The 27593-nt window shown below is 36.6% G+C and overlaps 3 protein-coding genes and 1 non-coding gene across 4 annotated transcripts; 3 read left to right on the top strand and 1 right to left on the bottom strand.

Annotated features, from left to right (window-relative positions):
* Nucleotides 1–762: 762 nt before the first annotated feature.
* Nucleotides 763–869, bottom strand: LOC130727041 (small nucleolar RNA R71). Its single transcript, XR_009015083.1, has one exon. It is a non-coding gene; the product is annotated as a small nucleolar RNA R71 (small nucleolar RNA).
* A 10023-nt stretch (nucleotides 870–10892) lies between these two features.
* LOC130723971 (non-functional NADPH-dependent codeinone reductase 2-like) lies at nucleotides 10893–14058 on the top strand. Its single transcript, XM_057575120.1, has 4 exons — nucleotides 10893–11218; nucleotides 12635–12878; nucleotides 12982–13161; nucleotides 13764–14058. The coding sequence occupies exons 1-4, from the start codon at nucleotides 10893–10895 to the stop codon at nucleotides 13965–13967; spliced, it is 954 nt and encodes a 317-aa protein (XP_057431103.1). The 3' UTR covers nucleotides 13968–14058.
* Nucleotides 14059–16542: 2484 nt separating this feature from the next.
* On the top strand, nucleotides 16543–19837 carry LOC130723829 (non-functional NADPH-dependent codeinone reductase 2-like). The gene is made up of 4 exons (XM_057574965.1): nucleotides 16543–16898; nucleotides 18316–18559; nucleotides 18663–18842; nucleotides 19447–19837. The coding sequence occupies exons 1-4, from the start codon at nucleotides 16573–16575 to the stop codon at nucleotides 19648–19650; spliced, it is 954 nt and encodes a 317-aa protein (XP_057430948.1). The 5' UTR covers nucleotides 16543–16572; the 3' UTR covers nucleotides 19651–19837.
* Nucleotides 19838–22245: 2408 nt separating this feature from the next.
* LOC130723884 (non-functional NADPH-dependent codeinone reductase 2-like) lies at nucleotides 22246–26712 on the top strand. The gene is made up of 4 exons (XM_057575030.1): nucleotides 22246–22571; nucleotides 23986–24229; nucleotides 24333–24512; nucleotides 26362–26712. Exons 1-4 carry the CDS (start codon nucleotides 22246–22248, stop codon nucleotides 26563–26565), a joined length of 954 nt encoding a protein of 317 aa, XP_057431013.1. The 3' UTR covers nucleotides 26566–26712.
* The last annotated feature ends 881 nt before the right edge of the window (nucleotides 26713–27593 follow it).

Genomic DNA, 27593 nt, shown 5'->3' with positions numbered 1-27593 from the left:
TCAATCAACCTTTAAAACTGAATTTTACTCGCTTTTTAACCTTGAACTTGACTCTTAAACTGAATTGCCACACCAATTCCCTGTGGTTCGATAATTTAAAACCCGGAGATATCTGTGCACTTGCAGATTGACCAACAAGTTTTTGGCGCCGTTGCCGGGGAATTGTTTGTGGTTTTTGGTTTAAGTTTTTAGTTTGTGGTTTTATTTTTGTTTTGAACTTGTCTAGAATTGGTGCTACTAATCTTTCTCTGTTCAGTATCAAACTTTCAGGCTACTCTCACAAGAGACACCACCATGGGTGGCCAAATGACGGAGGAGGAGATGCAAGTCCATATCGAGGCAAGAATCCAAGAGGGGATCACCCTCCGATTATGTGAACAAGAAGTTGAGAATGCCAACCGGTCTCTTCGGGAACTCACTTCGGCTACCATGAGTTATGACTATCCCGGGAGCATTGTCTTTCCCGAGGGAGTGGGAAACTTTAAGTTGAGACCGACATTCATCAACTTGGTGAGCCAAAACCAATATGGTGGAGGTACTTTGGAGGATCCACATGCTCACATGGAGAGGTTCATCCGGAATTGCAACACTTACCGTGTGAACAATGTTCCGACGGATGCAATTCGGTTGAGCTTGTTTCCATTTTCTTTGAAGGATGCAGCGGAGGAATGGCTGAATTCACAACCTCAAGGGAGTATCACTACTTGGGAAGACCTAGCAGAAAAATTCACAACAAGGTTCTTCCCAAGAGCTCTTTTGAGGAAGCTGAAAAAAGACATTATGAATTTTGTGCAAACCACTGAGGAAAATATCTATGAAGCTTGGGAGCGCTTCAAGAAACTATTGAGGAAATGTCCTCAACACAATCTCACCCAAGCTGAATTGGTTGCAACATTTTATGATGGTCTACAATACTCTTGGAGGTTTGGCCTAGATGCGGCTTCAAATGGCGAGTTCGATGCTCTTCCCCCACAAGCGGGGTATGACTTAATAGAAAAGATGGCAGCGAGAGCCATGAACTCTGAAAATGATCGCCAAACCCGAAGGAATAAGTTTGAAGTGGAATCTTATGACAAGCTCTTGGCCTCCAACAAGCAACTCACCGAACAAGTGGCGGAGATTCGAATGCATATTAAGGAGACCAAGGCTGTTGGTGCAAGAATGACTTGTGTGGAGTGCAAGTCTTGTGGTGGAACTCATGTTAGTAACTTGTGTACTGTCAATGCTGAGAGCAATGAAGCCAAAGCTATAGCTCAAGGAAGCATAGTTCCATCCTCAAATCATGAACCTCTTGTCCAAACACAAGTTGTTGGAAAGGTGAATTGCAAGAGGAGTTTAGAGGAGCTATTGGAGAGTTGCATCAACCGCATGAACAACAACCATAAGAACCAAGAGGCGGCTATCAAGAACTTGGAGAACCAACTTGGCCAGCTAGCTAAGCAAATGGCCGAGATACCTCAAGGTAAGTTTTCTCCCGATTCTTTAATTTTGTCTAAACAAGAAAATTCTGCTGTAGTTACCACTAGGAGTGAGAGAGTGTTACATGAGTCAAAAAAACAAGTCGAGGGAGAGAAAAATGAGAAAGTACAGAAAGAATATGAGGGTGCTACGGAGAAGAGAGTGAGTGAACCTGTGAAAGCTGGAGTTGTGAGCACTCCTTCTCCTGAACTTAGTAAGATTCCATTCCCCAAGGCTTTGGTTAAGAAGAATTTGGATAAAAAGTTTTCAAAATTTATGGATGTTTTTAAGAAACTCCATATTGATATCCCTTTTTCCGATGCTTTGGAACAAATGCCTATCTATGCTAAGTTCATGAAGGACATTTTAAATAAGAGAAGGAAGTTGAGTGAGGTTGAAGAAACTATCATGATGACCGAGGAGTGTAGTGCCATTTTGCAAAGAAAAATGCCTAAGAAGAGAAGGGATCCCGGGAGTTTTACTATCCCAGTGGAGATTGAGGGGTTGACTGTTGTTGAAGCCTTGTGTGATTTGGGAGCGAGCATCAACTTGATGCCGCTTAGCATGTTTAGAAGGCTGAACTTAGGAGAGGTCACCCCGACCATGCTTTCCTTACAAATGGCGGACCGATCCCTAAAAACACCATATGGGATTGAAAAAGATGTTATGGTGAAGGTGGATAAGTATGTGTTCCCTGTGGACTTTGTGGTGCTGGACATGGAAGAGGATACAAAGATTCCTCTCATTCTAGGCCGACCCTTCTTAGCCACTGGTGGGGCTAAAATTGATGTTGATAAGGGTCAGCTCATTCTCAGAGTTGGTGAGGACAAGGTAAGATTTTCAGTTTTCAATCCTAGTCCACAAACTAACCTTAATGATAATTTTTTTTGTGATATGATCAAAAGCTTGTCCAGGTCTTCAAAGGAGACCCCCAAGGTAAGTGAAAAAGATGTTGAGCTTAATAAAGCTCTCATCAAGCTTGTTAGTGAAAACAAGTATGGGGGGTCTAAAGATGAGAATTTCCAAGCCCACATGGCCCGATTCACTCAAGCTAGTCACCTTGTAAAGATGGAAGGTGTGATTAGTGATGAGCTGAAGATTAAGCTTTTCCTTCATTCCTTGAAGAGGGGAGCAAGGATTTGGTACGATGATTTGGATGATGCCCTCTCTTGGGAGGAGTTGTTCCAAAGGTTTTGTGCAAGGTTCCTACCTTGCACATGTGGAAGAAAGATTGATGGTAAGGAATTTCCTTCCTAACATCAAAGGAAGGAGAGTCCACCTAGGACTATAACTTAGGGATGCTTGGGAGACAACCCAAGTCTGGTTTTATTTCGCTTGTTTGTTTGTTGCATTTTGCAGGAGGAGAGAGCATGCAACTCAATAGTGGGAGGCGGTTCTATAGCCTCCGTGCTTGCCTTGAAGAGGAGGTGTATCTCTTTCCTTTAAGTTAATTCATGCATTTTTAGCATATTTTCTCTTTGTAGAACTTTCTTTTCTGTTTCATCATGCATAGTAAGTTAGAGTCGTTTTTGGGGTCTTTACTTCCCTATACTCACATGTTTTTGCCCTTAGTTATGCTCTCTAGCTTGTGCTGGTTTTGAAAATGTTTTTGTGAATACTTGTGTTGTCTTTTGGGGATGAGTGATTGCATGCTTTGGGGAAGAGAGGAGGATACTTCGGTCTTCCGAGTGTTTCTTAAGGATAGAGTTGGTGTGAGTCCATAAGGGTCCATCTTTGACCCTTCACCATAAAATTTCCCTGGAGGATCCTGACTCACTTGTACTTCTTGGTTCTGTATTGATTTCACTCTTTGCATGCTTTGTGATACTTGTACAATTCTTGAGACTTGTAGGTTTTTGAGCCTCAGAGTTTGTTGGCTTGAACATTTGTCCCTAGTTGTCCCTTTTGAGCCAATTGAAGATTTCTTTGTTAGCTAAATGATTGGGATGGATGATAGGTTGGATTTTTGGGGAGTGTTGGTCCTTGCATTGTGTTGGAGCTAGTAATTAAAATTGGGAATGTTTCTTGCCCCAAATGTAAAAAAAGAAGAAAAAGAAAAAGAAAAAAAAGACTCCTAATCAAGTTGGAGTTGAAAAGAAAGAAAAAATAGAAGAAAATAAAGTTGAAAAAGGGGTCAAGAGACTTGTGCTTAAAAGGTTTGTTGTTGAAAGCTTCGGGGTTACTAATAGGACCACACTCAAGATGCTTGAAGCTTTAGACTACCTTAGGGACCAACCACCTTGTACTTCACCGAGCCAACATTTCAACCCTTTGAAGTCTCATTGAATTTGTGCATGTTTAATCTTGGTTGCTCTTGAGTGAATGATATCTAGAACCTATGAACTGCTTGTGTGCTCAGTGCACTTAATATATATCTCATCCTAGGAATTTTAGATCTATATGCTTCTCATGATGGACTCTACACTCTCCTTTGTCTAAAAGTTGCATGAAGTGGATTGTTGTGTCTTTCTTTTGGAACCAGTAGTAGTTGCTAAATCCCCCGGTTTTCTTTTAAGTATTCCTTGTTGAGAGCACTTGTTTGGGAGCATTTCTTGCGCTTGAGGGCAAGCGAGTGTATTTTACGCTCGAGGGCGAGCTGTCGTTGAGTATAGTGGGGTGATGACCCTAGTTTAGTAGTGTTTTTAGGGTCATTTCCTAGTTTGTTTCGAGTCTTTTTGTTGAGTCTCATGTAGTGTTTCATGCATTATCATGCATTTTTATCTTTCTTTGTGTTTTTATTTTGTTTTTGTATTTTTGTAGTTTTATAAGGACCTTTCGTGCATTTTGATTAGCTAGAGGACTTGCATATCTTTTCTTTTTTAATTGAAGGTTCTCCTTGCTAATTAACTCTTTGAAGCTTCTAGATATCTCTTTTACTTTGTGCCTAAGTTACCAGGTCTGAAACTGATGGATGAGGAAGGCCAAGAAGCTTGGAATTGAAGGAGGGCTTAAAGAGACTTGAAGAGGAGTTACAAGGAGCTGAAAAGTCTGTTCCAGCGAAACTTGAGCGCCTAGACGCTGGGAATTGGCGCCTAGGCGCTAGTGCAATTTCCTGAAGCTTTTGGAATTGGCGCCTAGGCGCTGGGAATTTGCGCCTAGGCGCCAGACACCTCCAGAGAGCATGTTTCTGGGCTGGAATTGGCGCATGAGCGCCCAAACTCGACTGTTTTGGCTATAAATTGGTTTTTAGACATTTCTCTTGGAACCTTTTGTCATTTTATCATATTTTCATAAGTTAGAAGAGAGGGTTTGAGTTCTGGAGCTTGAGGAGCTTTCTCTAAGCTCTATGTTTCAGGTTTCATCTTTATCTTCTTGTATGGATTCCATAGCCATGCTTGGCTAAACCCCTTTTTCTTTGGGTTCTTTGTAAGACTTATGATGTTTTAATCTTAATTCCTATTTCTATTCATGATTCCTCTGAGTAAACCCTTGAATCCCATATCCATGCTTTATGTTTCAAGTTAGAACATGTGCTAGCTTTATACTTTTCTATAATAGAACGAAAGTTTGTTATAGATTAGGGACTTGTTGTGGGATTACCTCTTCTATACTTGCTACTAGGAATAGAGGAAGGGTTGGGGTTTGTTGGCCTGAATTGCATGCTTAATGCCTTTAGCAAATGTTTAGGTTATCAAGGAATTGTGCTTATCTTTTGGCTTGAGAGGATTGTCTATGCGAGGCATCGATAGATGATTGATTAGGCTAGAACATCAAGGAGAGACTCGGAGTTTTGTGGATAGAATAGGTTGATTAGAACTGAATTAGTCAAGCAAGAACCCAAGGCATTCTCACCATTGATTATCACACACTTATCTTTGTTAGCTTTCTAATTAACTATCACAACAATCAATCAACCTTTAAAACTGAATTTTACTCGCTTTTTAACCTTGAACTTGACTCTTAAACTGAATTACCACACCAATTCCCTGTGGTTCGATAATTTAAAACCCGGAGATATCTGTGCACTTGCAGATTGACCAACCAGATAGCAACTCAATTGACATGTCACGTTCGCTCGGTGGGAAAAATTCCCCGAAGGTGGCAATCCCAACACGACCTTGATGTCTGGGGATTGCTCCGGGAAAGTCCAGCGCGAAGCGCTGACCTCTCGTTGGCGATGTGTGCGGGAAAGCGGCTCATCCCCAAAATGGGGTGGGTCCCTTTTCCCCTTAGTCTCCCTGAAATATGGGAATACGAGGCCTCCCCGAAATATGAGCGAGAACACAAACTAGGCGTAAGTATGGGTAAACCTATATGGCCATTGGGTCCCTAGCAATGTAAGTCCTTGACGGGATAAAACCGCCAAGGCCACACCTGCTCTTATGGGAAATATTGGTGTGAAGAAAAGCCTCAGTTCAAAACTGAGCAAAAGTCTTAGTTTCTTTGGCACACCTTCAAAATCGCTACACGAGCGCTAAAGGAGAAACAAAGCCTAAATGGCGGAGAAAAATTTAAACGAGGCCTAAAAGGCGACGAGGCAACCACAAGGCGAAAATTCACAACGAAACCATGCGTAAATTAAACTAATTAAAATGGGAACAATATTCAATTACAAAAAGGGAAAAGGAAAATCAGTGCAAGATAATTATATTACATTGACATCTTCTCTCTTTCAATTTCAGCAGCAGCAAAACGCTCAGCAGTGAAGCCTGGGGGATCGTCAAGGCCAACAAGCCCATGTGGAGTAACCTTCTTGAAAGCTCCCATTCCGTCAAGGTTGCTTCCCTTGTAGAGATGTTGAACCTGAGCTTTGGCGAGAAAGAAACCGCTGCCACATTCTTCCACAACCTCGGCAGCAACTCCAGCCACCAACCTTGCCTGAGAGGTCTTGATTTTGGAGTCCATATTCGCAAGGGCCTGGGCCTTTGACGCGAGTTGGGACCTCACGTCGGCAAGAGACTCATTTTTCGCCCCCAACTCGCTGAGAAGGGACGCGATTTCCCTGTCCTTGACAATGGAAGCGGCTCTGTTCACGTTGATCGCCTCCGTTTACGCCTTTACCTCCTGTTGCAGCTCGTCCCGCTCCATCTCCAGTTCCTCCGTTCTTCCTCTGCAAGCAGAGAAGTCTTCCTCACGCAGGTTCATCTCAACGTCAGAGTTGTTCAGCCTCGCCGTTTGAGTCACCACTTGGGTCAGCAGCTTGTCGCGTTCTCTGTACGCTTTTTGTGTAGCCACGCGGTAGCCCTCAGCCTTCTGGTGAAGGTCTTCCACCTCCGCAGAAGAAGCGGAATCCTGGGATAGCTTGGCAAAGAGACACCCCGCGCGCAAAAGGGTGAGGACGGCTTCCTGCGCTACATCGTCGAGGTCAGGATTCCTAAACTCCCTCATACTTCCGAAAAATAAATCGGTCAGCATGAAGTCGATAGGAGAGGGTTTCTGGTTTGAAACACAACCCATTTGACCATCAGCAATGGGATGACTAGCATTAAGGGAAGAGTGACAAGGAACGGGTGAGGAGTTGAGAGTTGGACTCCCGCCGTTAGGACTCACTGGTTGAACAAGGGGGACAACAGGTGGGTTCGCCTCGACCCGAGGACTTGAGCGGTCAGGAGAAAGGATCACTAGGAGAATGCCTTCAGGAGTTTGTTGGTCAGCGGAAATTCCCTCAAGACAGGGCGAGGGCTTCGCATTGTCCTCGGGAACTGTCTCTTTCTCGCCTCCCGGATCTTAGCGAGGGGCAGAGGCTTCGCCAGCTTTGGACCCTTTGGTCTTCTTCTTCTTCAACTTCTGAGGCGAGGAAGTCTCAGCCCCAGATTTTCCATCAGGGCCAGGATCAACCCTTTTGGACTTCTGGGACTTCTTTGAGGGGGAAGTTTTGTGACATCATTGTTGGGCCCAGGAGCCGGAGCGTCAGTTACAGGCGGCGGGGCGAAGCTCGGTATGGCTTCTCCAGACCCAGCAACATCTGGGGCGGGGTCGGTCGAAGAAGACCCTTTGACCTTCTTCGACGGAGGAACGACACCCTCGACATCAGAGTCGGCGACAACACGCTTCCTCTTGATCACCTTGGTATTAAAAATAGGAGGGAACTCGAGTGAGTCAGAAGCCAGAGAGCGTTGCAACGCGGCCTCAGTAAAGTTTATTTCTTCTAGAAATGGGCGGAGGGAGTTTTCACGTGCAGCCTCAAGCAACTGTGAGCATTCAAGGATAGGAAACCCGGCGAAAAAGACAAGGATGGCTTTGTCTTCGTCGCTTAGGGATGCATCTGACGGCGGAGGAACATCGCGGGGGCTCTCGGTCCAATAGAGGGGAAACAGAGCGGTCCCGTCCCGGCGAGTGAAAGCCTCTGGATAGGTGGGATGCACGATTATGCGAAAGTATCGGCGCCTAGGCCCCCTCTTGACGTTGTTTTTGTAAGGAAGAAGGCGTTGCCGACCCGTACGGGATTTCAGAGAGATCCACCTAGGGTCTTCGGTCTTCAAGGATTTTAGCTCCACGCCGTAGAAATAGAAGAAGTAGGAGGTTTTCGCTTCGAGACCGACAGCGTTACAGAGAATCTCGAAGCATCGAATGAAAGCCCAGGCGTTCTGATGGAGTTGGCACGGGGCTGCGTTGATCTCCCTCATAACCTGACAGAGAAAGTGAGAGAAAGGTAGCTTGATTCCCAGATCAAGGAAGAAGTACTCATAAACACAAAAGAAGTGGGGCTGTTCTGCGCCCTGCTCGATCGCACGACACTTCCAGGGGAGGCGAATGTTCAAACCCCGGCCGGTGATGAGGACATCCTCGAGGAACTTCTCGTGGCAGAACCCTTTGGCCTGGCGGGTCAACTCGGCGATGGATTTGTCGGTAGACGGGGAGAGGGTGGAGAAGATTTGGTGCCAAAAAGCGTTTTTCTCGTTCTCATTGAGGGGAAGCCCCCCGGCGGGGGGGAGGGTTAACCGGAGATGGAGACGCTTGAGCGGTGTTGCGGGGTTGGGAAGATCCTTTGGTGCAGCGTTGGGAAGTCATTTTTCGCTAACAAAGAAGGTTAAGGACGAGAGGATAGAGGATGCAAAGTTGTAAGCAAATTGTTAGAATTCCAGAAGCGATGAATGAGAGAAGAAAGAGGAATTTAAAAATTGATATAAGAAACGGTTGGGGAATCGTGCCTCATCATGACAAAGGTGGAATGATTACTCAAGGGAGCGCGGAGCGGTTTTCGGGAAACGAGGGCAGCGCATTAAATGAAAAGTTACAACAGTTGAGGCTGATTGGTTTGAATTCAAATTGGCAGGGTTTACCACGGTTTGAAGGGACGTTTCAGAGATATCAGTTGGGATTCGGTGGATTTGCTGACCTTAGCGCTACTTCAAGGTGTGACGCGTGGAGAAGGCTCGATACATGTCAAAAAGTGTCACGATTTAAAGCACATGCGTAGCAGTGATGGGGCGAGCGGACCAAATGCCATTGACACAAGAACTGCTTGTGGACTCTGCTCGCCCGAGAAAGGGGGAACGCAATAAGAAGTCTAAAATATAGATTTTGAAAGCTTTACTCACCAAGCCATGTTGGCTACTATTGCTCATTTTGTTAAATGCCCTAGGTTTTAGCTTTGGTTAGTTTCTTATGGTTTTCGCCTTAAGTCTTTTTGCTTAAAGACACACTTAGCTCTCATGCTTCGAGCTCGGTGTCTTGTAGACTGGGCGAGACCCCAGGGTCCCTCGCATAGGGGCATTTGGCCTTGGGCATAGAGCGCGCCAGGGACTTGGGCCTCTCTCCCCGAGGCCCAACTGGCCCATTAAGTTACATTAGTAATACCAAGCCCAACTCTGCACCTATAAATAAGGGACGATTACCAATTGTAAGGGACTCCTGGCTCATTTGAGAAATATTCATATTAAAATTCAGTTATTCTCTCTCTCTAGCGGTTAGAACTTCTCTCCCTAAAACACTCATATCATTTTCCTTACACTTTGGGTACTCTACCCCATTCAATGTTCTCAGGATAGAACACTAGCAAATGAATTTAAACCATATTTGAATGTAAAGAGAAGGTCTAATTTGTAATTAACTTAAGTACATAATTTTTAATAAGTGTAATTTTACTAAGAGGGCCTTATAATTAGAAACTAGTGAAATAATAAATAAATAAATAATCATTAGCACTAATGAATATTTAAACATATTGGATTACTAGTATTAATCTCACACCATGCACGGTTGGAATAAGAGTATTACGCATCATATATCAGATATTTTCATATTTCATCTCTCGTTTTTATTTTTTAAAATACGTATATCACATATTTAAGTTTTTTTCTCTAATCCTAGTTACATTATAATTTCATTTTTTCTAATTTGTTATACATTGAATCAATATACTAAAACAATTTTAATCTTCTAGATGTTTATACGAAAACATAAAATACAATTTTTTTTAGTTAATTTCCAAATCAATAATTTAAAACTATTTGATATCAATTTTGTTGGCATATTTAATATCATTTTAAACGTAAGATATTACATTCAATTTTTTTTTAATTTTGTTCTATAAAAAATAACTATAAGTCTTCTCCAAGTTCTTATTTCTGAATTAAGAACTAAGAAATGAGTTCTTAACCATAGGAGAAGACTAACATGAAGTTCTTAGTTTTTTAAAATAAGAGATAAGAAGTTTTACTTTTTGAGTTCTTAATATAAAAAATTATTCTTCTCTCTCTCATTCATCCACTGATTTAATTTAAAGTATTGAATTAACATTTAAAATTAAATCAAAATTATATGAAAATAAAAATATTACTAATATAATGGTATTGTGGGATCAAATGAATAGTGCTAAGAACTAAAAACTAATTAAGAACTCATGGTTGAAGCAAAATCTGCAAAGAGTTGCTTAAGCACATGTGACAGTATGAGCCTACATGAATAGTGCTAAAAACTAAGAATTAAGAACCTAGCATTGGAGATGCTCTAATCATAAAAGAAAGACTTTGTCACCATACACCCTCCGGTCAGATATATAAGCAAAAAATACTTTTTAGGTTCATTCATTTAATGAATGACTAGATACATTCATTAAATGAAGGAACCTAAAAAGTATTTTTTGCTTATATATATGACCGGAGGGTGTACATCTTAACAATTGACTTTTATTAATTATTTTGATGTCATTTAAAACCATTAAATGTCAAATTAATACAATAATTATTTTTGAATAAAGACAAAATTAATTTTTTTAACTATTCTAATTTCATTAATAACTATTAAATGCAATATTAATTTACATTAATTATTTTTAAAATTAGGAAATTATTTAATATTTAAAATATTATAAAATTAGAAAATAATTAATGTATTAAATACGCTGATTATGATAAATAAATATTTAAATTACGTGGTCATAAAGTAATTTGGCTGATGATATCTATAAGAAGAGTCAAAAGATGCTGGTATGATGCACTATAATCCATTTGATACTCACAACCTTACGAGTTACCGTGCGACACCAAAACATGTCTTCATCACTAATCGTTCCAAATGTGGTGCTCTCCAACAACCAAAACTTACCGGTGATTGGATTCGGAACTGCTACTATCTTAGGCTCCGCTCCCGGCGATGACACCACGAAGGTGGCAGTGCTAGATGCCATTAAGCTCGGTTGCAGGCACTTTGACACAGCTTCGATTTATGGGTCAGAGGAGGCACTTGGAGAAGCCATAGCTGAAGCATTAAAACTTGGTCTCGTTGGGTCTAGAGATGAACTCTTTGTCACTTCCAAGCTCTGGTGCTCTGATAATCATCCTGATCTTGTTCTTCCTGCTTTGAAGAAAACACTTCAGTAAGGACAACTATTGTCAATTTAAATTATGATCATTAGATATGTTCTCTGAATTTTCCTTTATATATGAACTGAGTATTGTTGTTCTTCAAAATTAGAGCTTTCAATTTGGGTTTCTAACCCACCAGTCATCCCAGTCTAATCCGGCTCATAAGAAAAATGATGCAATGCGTTAGTATTATTATTAAATTATGTTGGATTTGAATATTTTGTTTTTACTTTAAACAGTTGATCTGTGCTATAATATTAATATTTTAGATATTTTTCACCGGACTAAATAAATCATAAGTAGATTTTCATAACATTTTCACTTTTGATTCATTTCTTCATATTCTAGTTTTTTACACCCAAAAACAATGAGCCAACCCATGATAGGTTGAGTTTAGTTGATCAATTTCTTACTTATTTAAATACGAGCACGACTAGCTCAATCTGCAATGAGCCAACCCATATGGGTCAGACTGTTTTGTATTGATAACGCTAAAAATTATCTTGTTTGGGTACATGATTTAAAATTTTGTATTTGAATAATTTTCAATAAAGATTGGTTAATTGATTGATATTTTAAATGATAGATACTTAATGTTTCTTAGGGTGTGTTTGCAAGTTTGATTTTTAAGGAGATGGAAGAGAAATGAGAGACTTATGACAATTTTTCACATTGTTTGACTTTGAAAGTTTTTAAATAAGGGAGTATGAGTTTAAAGAATTGTTGAAAAACTTCTCCAATACACTCATGCAATTAGTTTGTGGAGTTCCCCTAAATTGAGGATTTTGGTGAAATTTTGAGCTTCCAAACAAGGGAAGGACATACGGGTCGGGCTGTCTTGCATTGACAACTCTAAAAATTACTCTGTTTGGGTATAGGATTTAAAATTTTGTATTTGAATAATTTTCACCAAAAATTGATCAATTGAATAATATTTTAAATGATAGATACTTAATTTTTCTTAGGGTGTGATTGCAAGTTTGATTTTTAAGGAGAGGGAGGAGAAATAAGAGACTTATGGTAAATTTTCACATTGTTTGACTTTGGGAGTTTTTTTAATAAGGAAGAAAGAGTTTAGAGAATTGTTGAAAAACTCCTCCAATACACTCCTTTAATTAGTTTGTGGAGTTCCTCTAAATTTAGGATTTTGGTGGAATTTTGAGCTTCCGAACAAGGGAAGGACATATGCTCCCCCCAACATTCCCTTTAAGTAATATCTATCTAATAAGTCCTGTGTATGAAAAAATCGTAAGTGTAGTTCTATCTAGATGCGTATAATTTCACAATGATAACTATATTGGAAAAAAAAACTAATTTAGTTTACTTTAACTCTTTAACTAAACATAACTTTTTTATTTGTTAAAGTACATATTTTTGTGGCTAAAGCTAATGCAGGTCATTGAGTTGTTTTATTTTTTGTCAAACAGGTCACTGAAATTAGAATATGTAGATCTTCATTTGATCCACTGGCCCATTGCTTTGAAGCCTGGAAATTGGGACATGCCTTATGATGAAGAGGCCATGGCCCCATTTGACTTGAAGGGTGTGTGGACAAAAATGGAGGAATGCCAACAACTGGGGCTTACAAAAGGCATTGGAGTCAGCAACTTCAGTTGCAAAAAACTTGAAAATTTGCTCTCATTTGCCAATATTCCTCCTGCTGTCAACCAAGTAAGCTCACAACCTCATATTGGATATCTCTCTACTTTTCTTTAGTCATGATTAAACATTCAATTGTTGGATATATGATATTACACCACCAAATCAAAAACAGATTAGGATGAATCCTACTTGGCAGCAAAAGAAGTTAAAAGACTACTGCCAAGCAAAAGGAATATTCATAACTGCCTACTCTCCTTTGGGAGCCAAAGGTACCGTTTGGGGTACCAATGATGTTATGGACAATGAATTGCTCAAGGAAATTGCAAATGCTCATGGAAAATCTTTTGCTCAGGTATCCATTATAACTTTCTTTCACATGAAAAAGTTTAACTTATATTTCGTTTTTTATAAACTTATACTTTTTAATCTTAATCTAAGTGAGTTTTTATTCCCATTTTAGTCAAAGCAAACATGCTTAGGAACATATAAAATAATAAAATAGAAGAAAAAATTCTAATAATCATATAGAGATATAGTTTAGCAATTTGAATTTGTACGACCATATTTGAGTTAGTGATGACACATAAGAAATTATTAGGTTTTTTATTGCGGAACCAAACATACTTTTCTAACTTCTCCAAAAAGTGATCATGAGATTTTCCACCGTAAATCAAACACACTACACGTCTACCATTTAGATATTCATAATATTTTTAAACAATGCGAATTCTACATAGATGATTAACACTACCATGTTATTCTTTGAACCAAAAAACAAACACTACCCTACACATGATATACCTTGTGGACTTGTGATTAATTAATAAAACAAAATTTAAGTATTGGAGTCTATATAAATTATATAAATTAAGTATATCCATTTCTTTTTAAATTATGATTCACGAATGTTTTTGTCACCATATTTAGCTAACATAATACTTTCTGGTGTAATAGATATGTCTAAGATGGTTGTATGAGGAAGGCGTAACTATGGCAGTTAAGAGCTACAACAAAGAAAGAATGAAGCAAAATCTGGAAATATTTGATTGGTCACTTACAAAAGATGACTATGAAAAAATTAATCAAGTCAAGCAGCACCTTTCGTTGAAGTATGGACCAGCAAAGTTCGTTGAGGACCTTTGGGATGAAGAAAATTAATACATGCAATATGGAACCATATACTAAAGCTTTATGACTATGAAGAAAAAACAAATACTAAAGCTTTTGCTTTCGCTGCAAATTTACTTCAATCGCGTATAATGAATAATAGTTACAACAAATTTACATTTTATACTCAAAGTTGAGTCAGTTGTACTCTCTCAATGCTACAAGAGTGGCCAATAAAAGTATATTACTCTCATACCTCATCTTTTTTCCCCCTTTACAAATTAACCTGTAAAGGTCAATTAGTGACATCATAAGTTTTTGGGCATCACCAAAATTTCTCACTTGAAGATTTCCCTCTCGTATGCACAAGCTTATTTTGGCTATCAATATTACAATATGTAAAGCCATTTTACTGATATGAAAGGGGTATGTAAGCTTTCTGAAGCGCAAAAAAAAAAAAGAAAGATATGTAGGACATAATATATTTGATTTTGTAGCTTAAGAAATATAAAAATATTCCTCACCCCACCACCATTCATTCAACCTTCTCCCCAACCCTCTCAAGTCTCACCATCGATCTCTTCCTCATCATTCTCCATCATCTTTCTCACCAACTCCTCACCATTTTTCTCCCTTCAACACCCTTCTTCTTTCTCGAACTCAATCGTGTTGGTTTCTAGCTCCTCATTTCTTGATAAATGAACTCCTAATTAATTTTTTTTTTGGATAAGCAAGGAAAATGAACTCCTAATAGTTAATTTTCTTTGGACTTAAACTCCTTAAATAACTTTCAACACATCATTATAGCTTTGATTATCTGATAAATATTATTCGTTTCTATCACATTTTCCAAGTATAGTAGAATGCAGTCTAGCCACGGGTACATGGTCATCTAAGAGGTTAGTCTAAAAGAATATGACAGAGTCTCATACCTAACATGTCGCAGGTTCAGGGGCGGATGTACATAGAAGTGAGGGGTTCCCCTGAACAAAAAAAAATTGAACTTAATTTCCTTTATAATTTTTTTTGAACCCCCTGAAAATTTTAAATTATACTAGTAGACTAAGTTTTGCACCTATTTACACAAAAAACTCACATATCTGCACAATTTGGACTTGTAGAGTTTCTGATGTATAAACATATTAAAGTTGTTTTTAATTATATATTTACCGATGTGTTCATTTGAAAAATTTGAACCCCCTAACCCCGAGGTTCTGGATCCGCCACTGCGCAAGTTTGAACCTCCGTTAATTCCCTCCCGACAACTCTCCCATTGAGGCGCCATGCCCTCATCCTATATCTTAAAAAAATGTAATCATTGAAATCACTTTAGTTTATATATAACCAAAAAAAAGAGGTCAAACAGAAGGGAAGGTATCATATGCAATATTCTAATATTTAGTTGCAGTGTGACACCAAAACATGTCTTCATCACAAGTCGACCCTAATGGACTGGGCAAGCCCCAGGGTCCCTCGCCCAGGAGCGCCGGCTTAGGGCGACGAGTGGACTGAAGACTTGGGCCTGCTCCCAGAGGCCCAACTGGCCCATTAGGAAAGAGATAGAAACGCTAGGCCCATTTAATCTTCTAGATGTTTATACGAAAACATAAAATACAATTTGTTTTAGTTAATTTCCAAATCAATAATTTAAAACTATTTGATATCAATTTTGTTGGCATATTTAATATCATTTTAAATGTAAGATATTACATTCAATTTGTTTTTAATTTTTTTCTATAAAAAATAACTATAAGACTTCTCCAAGTTCTTATTTCTGAATTAAGAACTAAGAAATGAGTTCTTAACCATTGGAGAAGGCTAACGTGAAGTTCTTAGTTTTTAAAAATAAGAGATAAGAAGTTTTACTTTTTGAGTTCTTAATATAAAAAATTATTCTTCTCTCTCTCATTCATCAACTGATTTAATTTAAAGTATTGAATTAGCATTTAAATTTAAATCAAAATTATATGAAAATAAAAAAATACTACTGATATAATGGTATTGTGGGATCAAATGAATAGTGCTAAGAACTAAGAACTAAGAACTAATTAAGAACTCATGGTTGAAGCAAAATCTGCAAAGAGTTGCTTAAGCACATGTGACAGTATGAGCCTACATGAATAGTGCTAAAAACTAATAATTAAAAACCTAGCATCGGAGATGCTCTAATCATAAAAAAAAGACTTTGTCACCATACACCCTCCGGTCACATATATAAGGAAAAAATACTTTTTAGGTTCATTTATTTAATGAATGTATCTAGTCATTGTGTACATCTTAACAATTGGCTTTTATTAATTATTTGGACGTCATTTAAAACCATTAAATGTCAAATTAATACAATAATTATTTTTGAATAAAGTCAAAATTGATTTTTTTTTAACTATTCTAATTTCATTAATAACTATTAAATGCAATATTAATTTACATTAATTATTTTTAAAATTAGGAAATTATTTAATATTTAAAATATTATAAAATTAGAAAATAATTAATGTATTAAATACGCTGATTATGATAAATAAATATTTAAATTACGTGGTCATAAAGTAATTTGGCTGATGATATCTATAAGAAGAGTCAAAAGATGCTGGTATGATGCACTATAATCCATTTGATACTCACAACCTTACGAGTTACCGTGCGACACCAAAACATGTCTTCATCACTAATCGTTCCAAATGTGGTGCTCTCCAACAACCGAAACTTACCGGTGATTGGATTCGGAACTGCTACCATCTTAGGCTCCGCTCCCGGCGATGACACCACCAAGGTGGCAGTGCTAGATGCCATTAAGCTCGGTTACAGGCACTTTGACACAGCTTCGATTTATGGGTCAGAGGAGGCACTTGGAGAAGCCATAGCTGAAGCATTAAAACTTGGTCTCGTTGGATCTAGAGATGAACTCTTTGTCACTTCCAAGCTCTGGTGCTCTGATAATCATCCTGATCTTGTTCTTCGTGCTTTGAAGAAAACACTTCAGTAAGGACAACTATTGTCAATTTAAATTATGATCATTAGATATCTTCTCTGAATTTTCCTTTATATATGAACTGAGTATTGTTGTTCTTCAAAATTAGAGCTTTCAATTTGGGTTTCTAACCCACCAGTCATCCCTGTCTAATCCGGCTCGTAAGAAAAATGATGCAATGCGTTAGTATTATTATTAAATTATGTTGGATTTGAATATTTTGTTTTTACTTTAAACAGTTGATCTGTGCTATAATATTAATATTTTAGATATTTTTCACCGGACTAAATAAATCATAAGTAGATTTTCATAACATTTTCACTTTTGATTCATTTCTTCATATTCTAGTTTTTTACACCCAAAAACAATGAGCCAACCCATGATAGGTTGAGTTTAGTTGATCAATTTCTTACTTATTTAAATACGAGCACGACTAGCTCAATCTGCAATGAGCCAACCCATATGGGTCAGACTGTTTTGTATTGATAACGCTAAAAATTATCTTGTTTGGGTACATGATTTAAAATTTTGTATTTGAATAATTTTCAATAAAGATTGGTTAATTGATTGATATTTTAAATGATAGATACTTAATGTTTCTTAGGGTGTGTTTGCAAGTTTGATTTTTAAGGAGATGGAAGAGAAATGAGAGACTTATGACAATTTTTCACATTGTTTGACTTTGAAAGTTTTTAAATAAGGGAGTATGAGTTTAAAGAATTGTTGAAAAACTTCTCCAATACACTCATGCAATTAGTTTGTGGAGTTCCCATAAATTGAGGATTTTGGTGAAATTTTGAGCTTCCAAACAAGGGAAGGACATACGGGTCGGGCTGTCTTGCATTGACAACTCTAAAAATTACTCTGTTTGGGTATAGGATTTAAAATTTTGTATTTGAATAATTTTCACCAAAAATTGATCAATTGAATAATATTTTAAATGATAGATACTTAATTTTTCTTAGGGTGTGATTGCAAGTTTGATTTTTAAGGAGAGGGAGGAGAAATAAGAGACTTATGGTAAATTTTCACATTGTTTGACTTTGGGAGTTTTTTTAATAAGGAAGAAAGAGTTTAGAGAATTGTTGAAAAACTCCTCCAATACACTCCTTTAATTAGTTTGTGGAGTTCCTCTAAATTTAGGATTTTGGTGGAATTTTGAGCTTCCGAACAAGGGAAGGACATACGCTCCCCCCAACATTCCCTTTAAGTAATATCTATCTAATAAGTCCTGTGTATGAAAAAATCGTAAGTGTAGTTCTATCTAGATGCGTATAATTTCACAATGATAACTATATTGGAAAAAAAAAACTAATTTAGTTTACTTTAACTCTTTAACTAAACATAACTTTTTTATTTGTTAAAGTACATATTTTTGTGGCTAAAGCTAATGCAGGTCATTGAGTTGTTTTATTTTTTGTCAAACAGGTCACTGAAATTAGAATATGTAGATCTTTATTTGATCCACTGGCCCATTGCTTTGAAGCCTGGAAATTGGGACATGCCTTATGATGAAGAGGCCATGGCCCCATTTGACTTGAAGGGTGTGTGGACAAAAATGGAGGAATGCCAACAACTGGGGCTTACAAAAGGCATTGGAGTCAGCAACTTCAGTTGCAAAAAACTTGAAAATTTGCTCTCATTTGCCAATATTCCTCCTGCTGTCAACCAAGTACGCTCACAACCTCATATTGGATATCTCTCTACTTTTCTTTAGTCATGATTAAACTTTCAATTGCTGGATATATGATATTACACCACCAAATCAAAAACAGATTAGGATGAATCCTACTTGGCAGCAAAAGAAGTTAAAAGACTACTGCCAAGCAAAAGGAATATTCATAACTGCCTACTCTCCTTTGGGAGCCAAAGGTACCGTTTGGGGTACCAATGATGTTATGGACAATGAATTGCTCAAGGAAATTGCAAATGCTCATGGAAAATCTTTTGCTCAGGTATCCATTATAACTTTCTTTCACATGAAAAAGTTTAACTTATATTTCGTTTTTTATAAACTTATACTTTTTAATCTTAATCTAAGTGAGTTTTTATTCCCATTTTGCTCAAAGCAAACATGCTTAGGAACATATAAAATAATAAAATAGAAGAAAAAATTCTAATAATCATATAGAGATATAGTTTAGCAATTTGAATTTGTACGATCATATTTGAGTTAGTGATGACACATAAGAAATTATTAGGTTTTTATTATTGCGGAACCAAACATACTTTTCTAACTTCTCCAAAAAGTGATCATGAGATTTTGCACCGTAAATCAAACACACTACACGTCTACCATTTAGATATTCATAATATTTTTAAACAATGCGAGTTCTACATAGATGATTAACACTACCATGTTATTCTTTGAACCAAAAAACAAACACTACCCTACACATGATATACCTTGTGGACTTGTGATTAATTAATAAAACAAAATTTAAGTATTGGAGTCTATATAAATTATATAAATTAAGTATATCCATTTCTTTTTAAATTATGATTCACGAATGTTTTTGTCACCATATTTAGCTAACATAATACTTTCTGGTGTAATAGGTATGTCTAAGATGGTTGTATGAGGAAGGCGTAACTATGGCAGTTAAGAGCTACAACAAAGAAAGAATGAAGCAAAATCTGGAAATATTTGATTGGTCACTTACAAAAGATGACTATGAAAAAATTAATCAAGTCAAGCAGCACCTTTCGTTGAAGTATGGACCAGCAAAGTTCGTTGAGGACCTTTGGGATGAAGAAAATTAATACATGCAATATGGAACCATATACTAAAGCTTTATGACTATGAAGAAAAAACAAATACTAAAGCTTTTGCTTTCGCTGCAAATTTACTTCAATCGCGTATAATGAATAATAGTTACAACAGATTTACATTTTATACTCAAAGTTGAGTCAGTTGTACTCTCTCAATGCTACAAGAGTGGCCAATAAAAGTATATTACTCTCATACCTCATCTTTTTTCCCCCTTTACAAATTAACCTGTAAAGGTCAATTAGTGACATCATAAGTTTTTGGGCATCACCAAAATTTCTCACTTGAAGATTTCCCTCTCTTATGCACAAGCTTATTTTGGCTATCAATATTACAATATGTAAAGCCATTTTACTGATATGAAAGGGGTATGTAAGCTTTCTGAAGCGCAAAAAAAAAAAGAAAGATATGTAGGACATAATATATTTGATTTTGTAGCTTAAGAAATATAAAAATATTCCTCACCCCACCACCATTCATTCAACCTTCTCCCCAACCCTCTCAAGTCTCACCATCGATCTCTTCCTCATCATTCTCCATCATCTTTCTCACCAACTCCTCACCATTTTTCTCCCTTCAACACCCTTCTTCTTTCTCGAACTCAATCGTGTTGGTTTCTAGCTCCTCATTTCTTGATAAATGAACTCCTAATTAATTTTTTTTTGGATAAGCAAGGAAAATGAACTCCTAATAGTTAATTTTCTTTGGACTTAAACTCCTTAAATAACTTTCATCACATCATTATAGCTTTGATTATCTGATAAATATTATTCGTTTCTATCACATTTTCCAAGTATACTAGAATGCAGTCTAGCCACGGGTACATGGTCATCTAAGAGGTTAGTCTAAAAGAATATGACAGAGTCTCATACCTAACATGTCGCAGGTTCAGGGGCGGATGTACATAGAAGTGAGGGGTTCCCCTGAACAAAAAAAAAATTGAACTTAATTTCCTTTATAATTTTTTTTGAACCCCCTGAAAATTTTAAATTATACTAGTAGACTAAGTTTTGCACCTATTTACACAAAAAACTCACATATCTGCACAATTTGGACTTGTAGAGTTTCTGATGTATAAACATATTAAAGTTGTTTTTAATTATATATTTACCGATGTGTTCATTTGAAAAATTTGAACCCCCTAACCCCGAGGTTCTGGATCCGCCACTGCGCAGGTTTGAACCTCCGTTAATTCCCTCCCGACAACTCTCCCATTGAGGCGCCATGCCCTCATCCTATATCTTAAAAAAATGTAATCATTGAAATCACTTTAGTTTATATATAACCAAAAAAAAGAGGTCAAACAGAAGGGAAGGTATCATATGCAATATTCTAATATTTAGTTGCAGTGTGACACCAAAACATGTCTTCATCACAAGTCGTCCCTAATGGACTAGGCAAGCCCCCACGGTCCCTCGCCCAGGAGTGCCGGCTTAGGGCGACGAGTGGACTGAAGACTTGAGCCTACTCCCAGAGGCCCAACTGGCCCATTAGGAAAGAGATAGAAACGCTAGGCCCATTTAATCTTCTAGAGGTTTATACGAAAACATAACAAACAATTTGTTTTAGTTAATTTCCAAATCAATAATTTAAAAATATTTGATATCAATTTTGTTGGCATATTTAATATCATTTTAAACGTAAGATATTACATTCAATTTTTTTTTTAATTTTGTTCTATAAAAAATAACTATAAGACTTCTCCAAGTTCTTATTTCTGAATTAAGAACTAAGAAATGAGTTCTTAACCATTGGAGAAGGCTAACGTGAAGTTCTTAGTTTTTAAAAATAAGAGATAAGAAGTTTTACTTTTTGAGTTCTTAATATAAAAAATTATTCTTCTCTCTCATTCATCAACTGATTTAATTTAAAGTATTAAATTAGCATTTAAATTTAAATCAAAATTATATGAAAATAAAAAATATTCTAATATAATGGTATCGTGGGATCAAATGAATAGTGCTAAGAACTAAGAACTAATTAAGAACTCATGGTTGAAGCAAAATCTGCAAAGAGTTGCTTAAGCACATGTGACAGTATGAGCCTACATGAATAGTGCTAAAAACTAATAATTAAAAACCTAGCTTTGGAGATGCTCTAATCATAAAAAAAAAGACTTTGTCACCATACACCCTCCGGTCACATATATAAGCAAAAAATACTTTTTAGGTTCATTTATTTAATGAATGTATCTAGTCATTGTGTACATCTTAACAATTGGCTTTTTTTAATTATTTTGATGTCATTTAAAACCATTAAATGTCAAATTAATACAATAATTATTTTTGAATAAAGTCAAAATTGATTTTTTTTAACTATTCTAATTTCATTAATAACTATTAAATGCAATATTAATTTACATTAATTATTTTTAAAATTAGGAAATTATTTAATATTTAAAATATTATAAAATTAGAAAATAATTAATGTATTAAATACGCTGATTATGATAAATAAATATTTAAATTACGTGGTCATAAAGTAATTTGGCTGATGATATCTATAAGAAGAGTCAAAAGATGCTGGTATGATGCACTATAATCCATTTGATACTAACAACCTTACGAGTTGTCGTGCGACACCAAAACATGTCTTCATCACTAATCGTTCCAAATGTGGTGCTCTCCAACAACCGAAACTTACCGGTGATTGGATTCAGAACTGCTACCATCTTAGGCTCCGCTCCCGGCGATGACACCACCAAGGTGGCAGTGCTAGATGCCATTAAGCTCGGTTACAGGCACTTTGACACAGCTTCGATTTATGGGTCAGAGGAGGGACTTGGAGAAGCCATAGCTGAAGCATTAAAACTTGGTCTCGTTGGATCTAGAGATGAACTCTTTGTCACTTCCAAGCTCTGGTGCTCTGATAATCATCCTGATCTTGTTCTTCCTGCTTTGAAGAAAACACTTCAGTAAGGACAACTATTGTCAATTTAAATTATGATCATTAGATATCTTCTCTGAATTTTCCTTTATATATGAACTGAGTATTGTTGTTCTTCAAAATTAGAGCATTCAATTTGGGTTTCTAACCCACCAGTCATCCCAGTCTAATCCGGCTCGTAAGAAAAATGATGCAATGCGTTAGTATTATTATTAAATTATGTTGGATTTGAATATTTTGTTTTTACTTGAAACAGTTGATCTGTGCTATAATATTAATATTTTAGATATTTTTCACCGGACTAAATAAATCATAAGTAGATTTTCATAACATTTTCACTTTTGATTCATTTCTTCATATTCTAGTTTCTTACACCCAAAAACAATGAGCCAACCCATGATAGGTTGAGTTTAGTTGATCAATTTCTTACTTATTTAAATACGAGCACGACTAGCTCAATCTGCAATGAGCCAACCCATATGGGTCAGACTGTTTTGTATTGATAACGCTAAAAATTATCTTGTTTGGGTACATGATTTAAAATTTTGTATTTGAATAATTTTCAATAAAGATTGGTTAATTGATTGATATTTTAAATGATAGATACTTAATGTTTCTTAGGGTGTGTTTGCAAGTTTGATTTTAAGGAGATGGATGAGAAATGAGAGACTTATGACAATTTTTCACATTGTTTGACTTTGAAATTTTTAAATAAGGGAGTATGAGTTTAAAGAATTGTTGAAAAACTTCTCCAATACACTCATGCAATTAGTTTGTCGAGTTCCCCTAAATTGAGGATTTTGGTGAAATTTTGAGCTTCCAAACAAGGGAAGGACATACGGGTCGGGCTGTCTTGCATTGACAACTCTAAAAATTACTCTGTTTGGGTATAGGATTTAAAATTTTGTATTTGAATAATTTTCACCAAAAATTGATCAATTGATTAATATTTTAAATGATAGATACTTAATTTTTCTTAGGGTGTGATTGCAAGTTTGATTTTTAAGGAGAGGGAGGAGAAATAAGAGACTTATGGTAAATTTTCACATTGTTTGACTTTGGGAGTTTTTTTAATAAGGAAGAAAGAGTTTAGAGAATTGTTGAAAAACTCCTCCAATACACTCCTTTAATTAGTTTGTGGAGTTCCTCTAAATTTAGGATTTTGGTGGAATTTTGAGCTTCCAAACAAGGGAAGGGCATACGCTCCCCCCAACATTTCCTTTAAGTAATATCTATCTAATAAGTCCTGTGTATGAAAAAATCGTAAGTGTAGTTCTATCTAGATGCCTATAATTTCACAATGATAACTATATTGGAAAAAAAAACTAATTTAGTTTACTTTAACTCTTTAACTAAACATAACTTTTTTATTTGTTAAAGTACATATTTTTGTGGCTAAAGCTAATGCAGGTCATTGAGTTGTTTTATTTTTTGTCAAACAGGTCACTGAAATTAGAATATGTAGATCTTTATTTGATCCACTGGCCCATTGCTTTGAAGCCTGGAAATTGGGACATGCCTTATGATGAAGAGGCCATGGCCCCATTTGACTTGAAGGGTGTGTGGACAAAAATGGAGGAATGCCAACAACTGGGGCTTACAAAAGGCATTGGAGTCAGCAACTTCAGTTGCAAAAAACTTGAAAATTTGCTCTCATTTGCCAATATTCCTCCTGCTGTCAACCAAGTAAGCTCACAACCTCATATTGGATATCTCTCTACTTTTCTTTAGTCATGATTAAACTTTCAATTGCTGGATATATGATATTACACCACCAAATAAAAAACAGATTAGGATGAATCCTACTTGGCAGCAAAAGAAGTTAAAAGACTACTGCCAAGCAAAAGGAATATTCATAACTGCCTACTCTCCTTTGGGAGCCAAAGGTACCGTTTGGGGTACCAATGATGTTATGGACAATGAATTGCTCAAGGAAATTGCAAATGGTCATGGAAAATCTTTTGCTCAAGTATCCATTATAACTTTCTTTCACATGAAAAAGTTTAACTTATATTTCGTTTTTTATAAACTTATACTTTTTAATCTTAATCTTGAAGGTGCGAAAAACACTAGAAAGGGGGGGTTTGAATAGAGTTTTTCAAACACGGGTATACTTTTAAGCTTTTTCAAAACTCAAAGATAAAAAACTAAGTGTTGAATGATGGGAAGTAAAGCACGCAAGTATTTTATCCTGGTTCACTTGAGATAAAAGCTCAAGCTAATCCAGTCCACCTGTGAAGGTGATTTCTTCCTTCTTCTGATGAAGGCAATCCACTAAAATCAATGAGTGTTACAACTGCACTTTGCACCTGCTAAGTGACTAACAGTACACTGATTTTCTCACTAGTATCCTCTTAAGAAGCTGATCTACCGATCCTCTTAAGACTAGCTAAACACTGAATCAGCCTTTATTCAGTCCACTTAAGATCCGACCAACCTTGGTCTCTTAAGGAACTTTACAACAAGATGTAAAAGGTTTCGGGTTTACAATGAGTGCTTCTAATAAGCTGATAGTAAACTTAGATGTTTAAGAATAGTGAAGAAATAATGCTAAGAGAATTGGCTCGAATGTGTTGAATGTTTTCAGCAAAGTTTCTTAGTCTCTTTCTTCTTTCTTCAGCCTTTATATACTCCAAGACTTGTGATGTAACCGTTGCTAGGGTTTTATCCGTTGGAGTGGCAATTCTGTAATATCAGACTGCTAGGCTGTACAAGGTAGGTGGCGGACAGACTGAGACTTGTACGTCGTTGTCCTGTGATAGCGACCTGTCCTTTCATCAGTTGACTTGTAATCAAAGAGCTTCAGATGAACGTTGGTGAAGCTTCTGATCATCGTCACATTGAAGCTTGGATTCTTCAGAACTTGCAACTTCTGCTTCTGAACAAGTTCCTCAGAACTTCTGATCGTCAGAGCTAGAACAGCTTGGGTCTTCAGAACCAACTTCTTGCCAGTCTTCAGAACTTGAGTCTTCTGCTTCTGGACCGTTCCACTGGAACATCAGGTCTTCAGAACTTCTGACTCTGGTTCTTTAGACTCTCTTGAGAACTTGTATCTTCAGAACTTCTGAAGGGTTTGCCACTGTTCTGAACGAACATGGTACGCTTTAAAGCTCTCTTTTTAGTAACCCTTGGTTCTTCTTCTTCTGAACGAATAGGCTTGGGTCAGATTCAGAACCTATTTGTCACAACTTAAAAAGACAAACATTAGGGTACCACAATTGTTCATCATCACAAACCTTAATTGTAATCATCAAAACATAGAGATGCAACCACTGATCAAAACTTGATCTTACAAATCTAAGTGAGTTTTTATTCCCATTTTGGTCAAAGCAAACATGCTTAGGAACATATAAAATAATAAAATAGAAGAAAAAATTCTAATAATCATATAGAGATATAGTTTAGCAATTTGAATTTGTACGACCATATTAGAGTTAGTGATGACACATAAGAAATTATTAGGTTTTTTATTGCGGAACCAAACATACTTTTCTAACTTCTCCAAAAAGTGATCATGAGATTTTCCACCGTAAATCAAACACACTACACGTCTACCATTTAGATATTCATAATATTTTTAAACAATGCGAGTTCTACATAGATGATTAACACTACCATGTTATTCTTTGAACCAAAAAACAAACACTACCCTACACATGATATACCTTGTGGACTTGTGATTAATTAATAAAACAAAATTTAAGTATTGGAGTCTATATAAATTATATAAATTAAGTATATCCATTTCTTTTTAAATTATGATTCACGAATGTTTTTGTCACCATATTTAGCTAACATAATACTTTCTGGTGTAATAGGTATGTCTAAGATGGTTGTATGAGGAAGGCGTAACTATGGCAGTTAAGAGCTACAACAAAGAAAGAATGAAGCAAAATCTGGAAATATTTGATTGGTCACTTACAAAAGATGACTATGAAAAAATTAATCAAGTCAAGCAGCACCTTTCGTTGAAGTATGGTCCAGCAAAGTTCGTTGAGGACCTTTGGGATGAAGAAAATTAATACATGCAATATGGAACCATATACTAAAGCTTTATGACTATGAAGAAAAAACAAATACCAAAGCTTTTGCTTTCGCTGCAAATTTACTTCAATCGCGTATAATGAATAATAGTTACAACAGGTTTACATTTTATACTCAAAGTTGAGTCAGTTGTACTCTCTCAATGCTACAATAGTGGCCAATAAAAATATATTATTCTCATACCTCATCTTTTTTCCCCCTTTACAAATTAACCTGTAAAGGTCAATTAGTGACATCATAAGTTTTTGGGCATCACCAAAATTTCTCACTTGAAGATTTCCCTCTCTTATGCACCAGTTTATTTTGGCTATCAATATTACAATATGTAAAGCCATTTTATTGATATGAAAGGGGTATGTAAGCTTTCTGAAGCGCAAAAAAAAAGAAAGATATGTAGGACATAAGATATTTGATTTTATAGCTTAAGAAATATAAAAATATTCCTCACCCCACCACCATTCATTCTGTAACACCCCGATTTCGGTGGTGCCACTTTAGTGACTTTAAATCAATAGTGCGGAAAATGCGTAAATATTTTTTTCGTTTTCTTTTCAAATAGAAGACTTAACATAATGAAGACTCAACTCAAAGATAATAAACATAAAGTAATTGGAGATAGTGCCCGCAGGCGAATAAGTACATCTCATGGTTAGAGCCATGAGTTTATGAATACAGTTTTCAAGAAGATAAGTCAGCCCCAAACGGCCTTCGAAAGACTTCTTATGCCCGATCCTCCTGGAAGAGAACCACACAAAAGCTAATAGTCGGGGACCTACCCTGCCCCAAAATGAGAAATGACAATCAGAACTATGAAAACAATCCCCCATATACTACACTCCTAACATTGACCCTCATCCGATCATGCATGAAGTCCGGGTCCACGTCGAAGGCTCAGTAGTAGTCATCGCGCTCAAGATCCTCCCCGAACGACGAACCATCTTGAATCAGCTGTTGGACGTCTGGCAGCAGGCCGACCGCCCAAACACAACCATACACACAAAGCCAA

Source organism: Lotus japonicus, chromosome 6, assembly GCF_012489685.1.
Source record: "Lotus japonicus ecotype B-129 chromosome 6, LjGifu_v1.2".
NCBI classification, from domain to species: domain Eukaryota; kingdom Viridiplantae; phylum Streptophyta; class Magnoliopsida; order Fabales; family Fabaceae; genus Lotus; species Lotus japonicus.
Note: the sequence above shows the minus strand (reverse complement) of the source record. Positions and strands in the feature narration are given on the sequence as shown.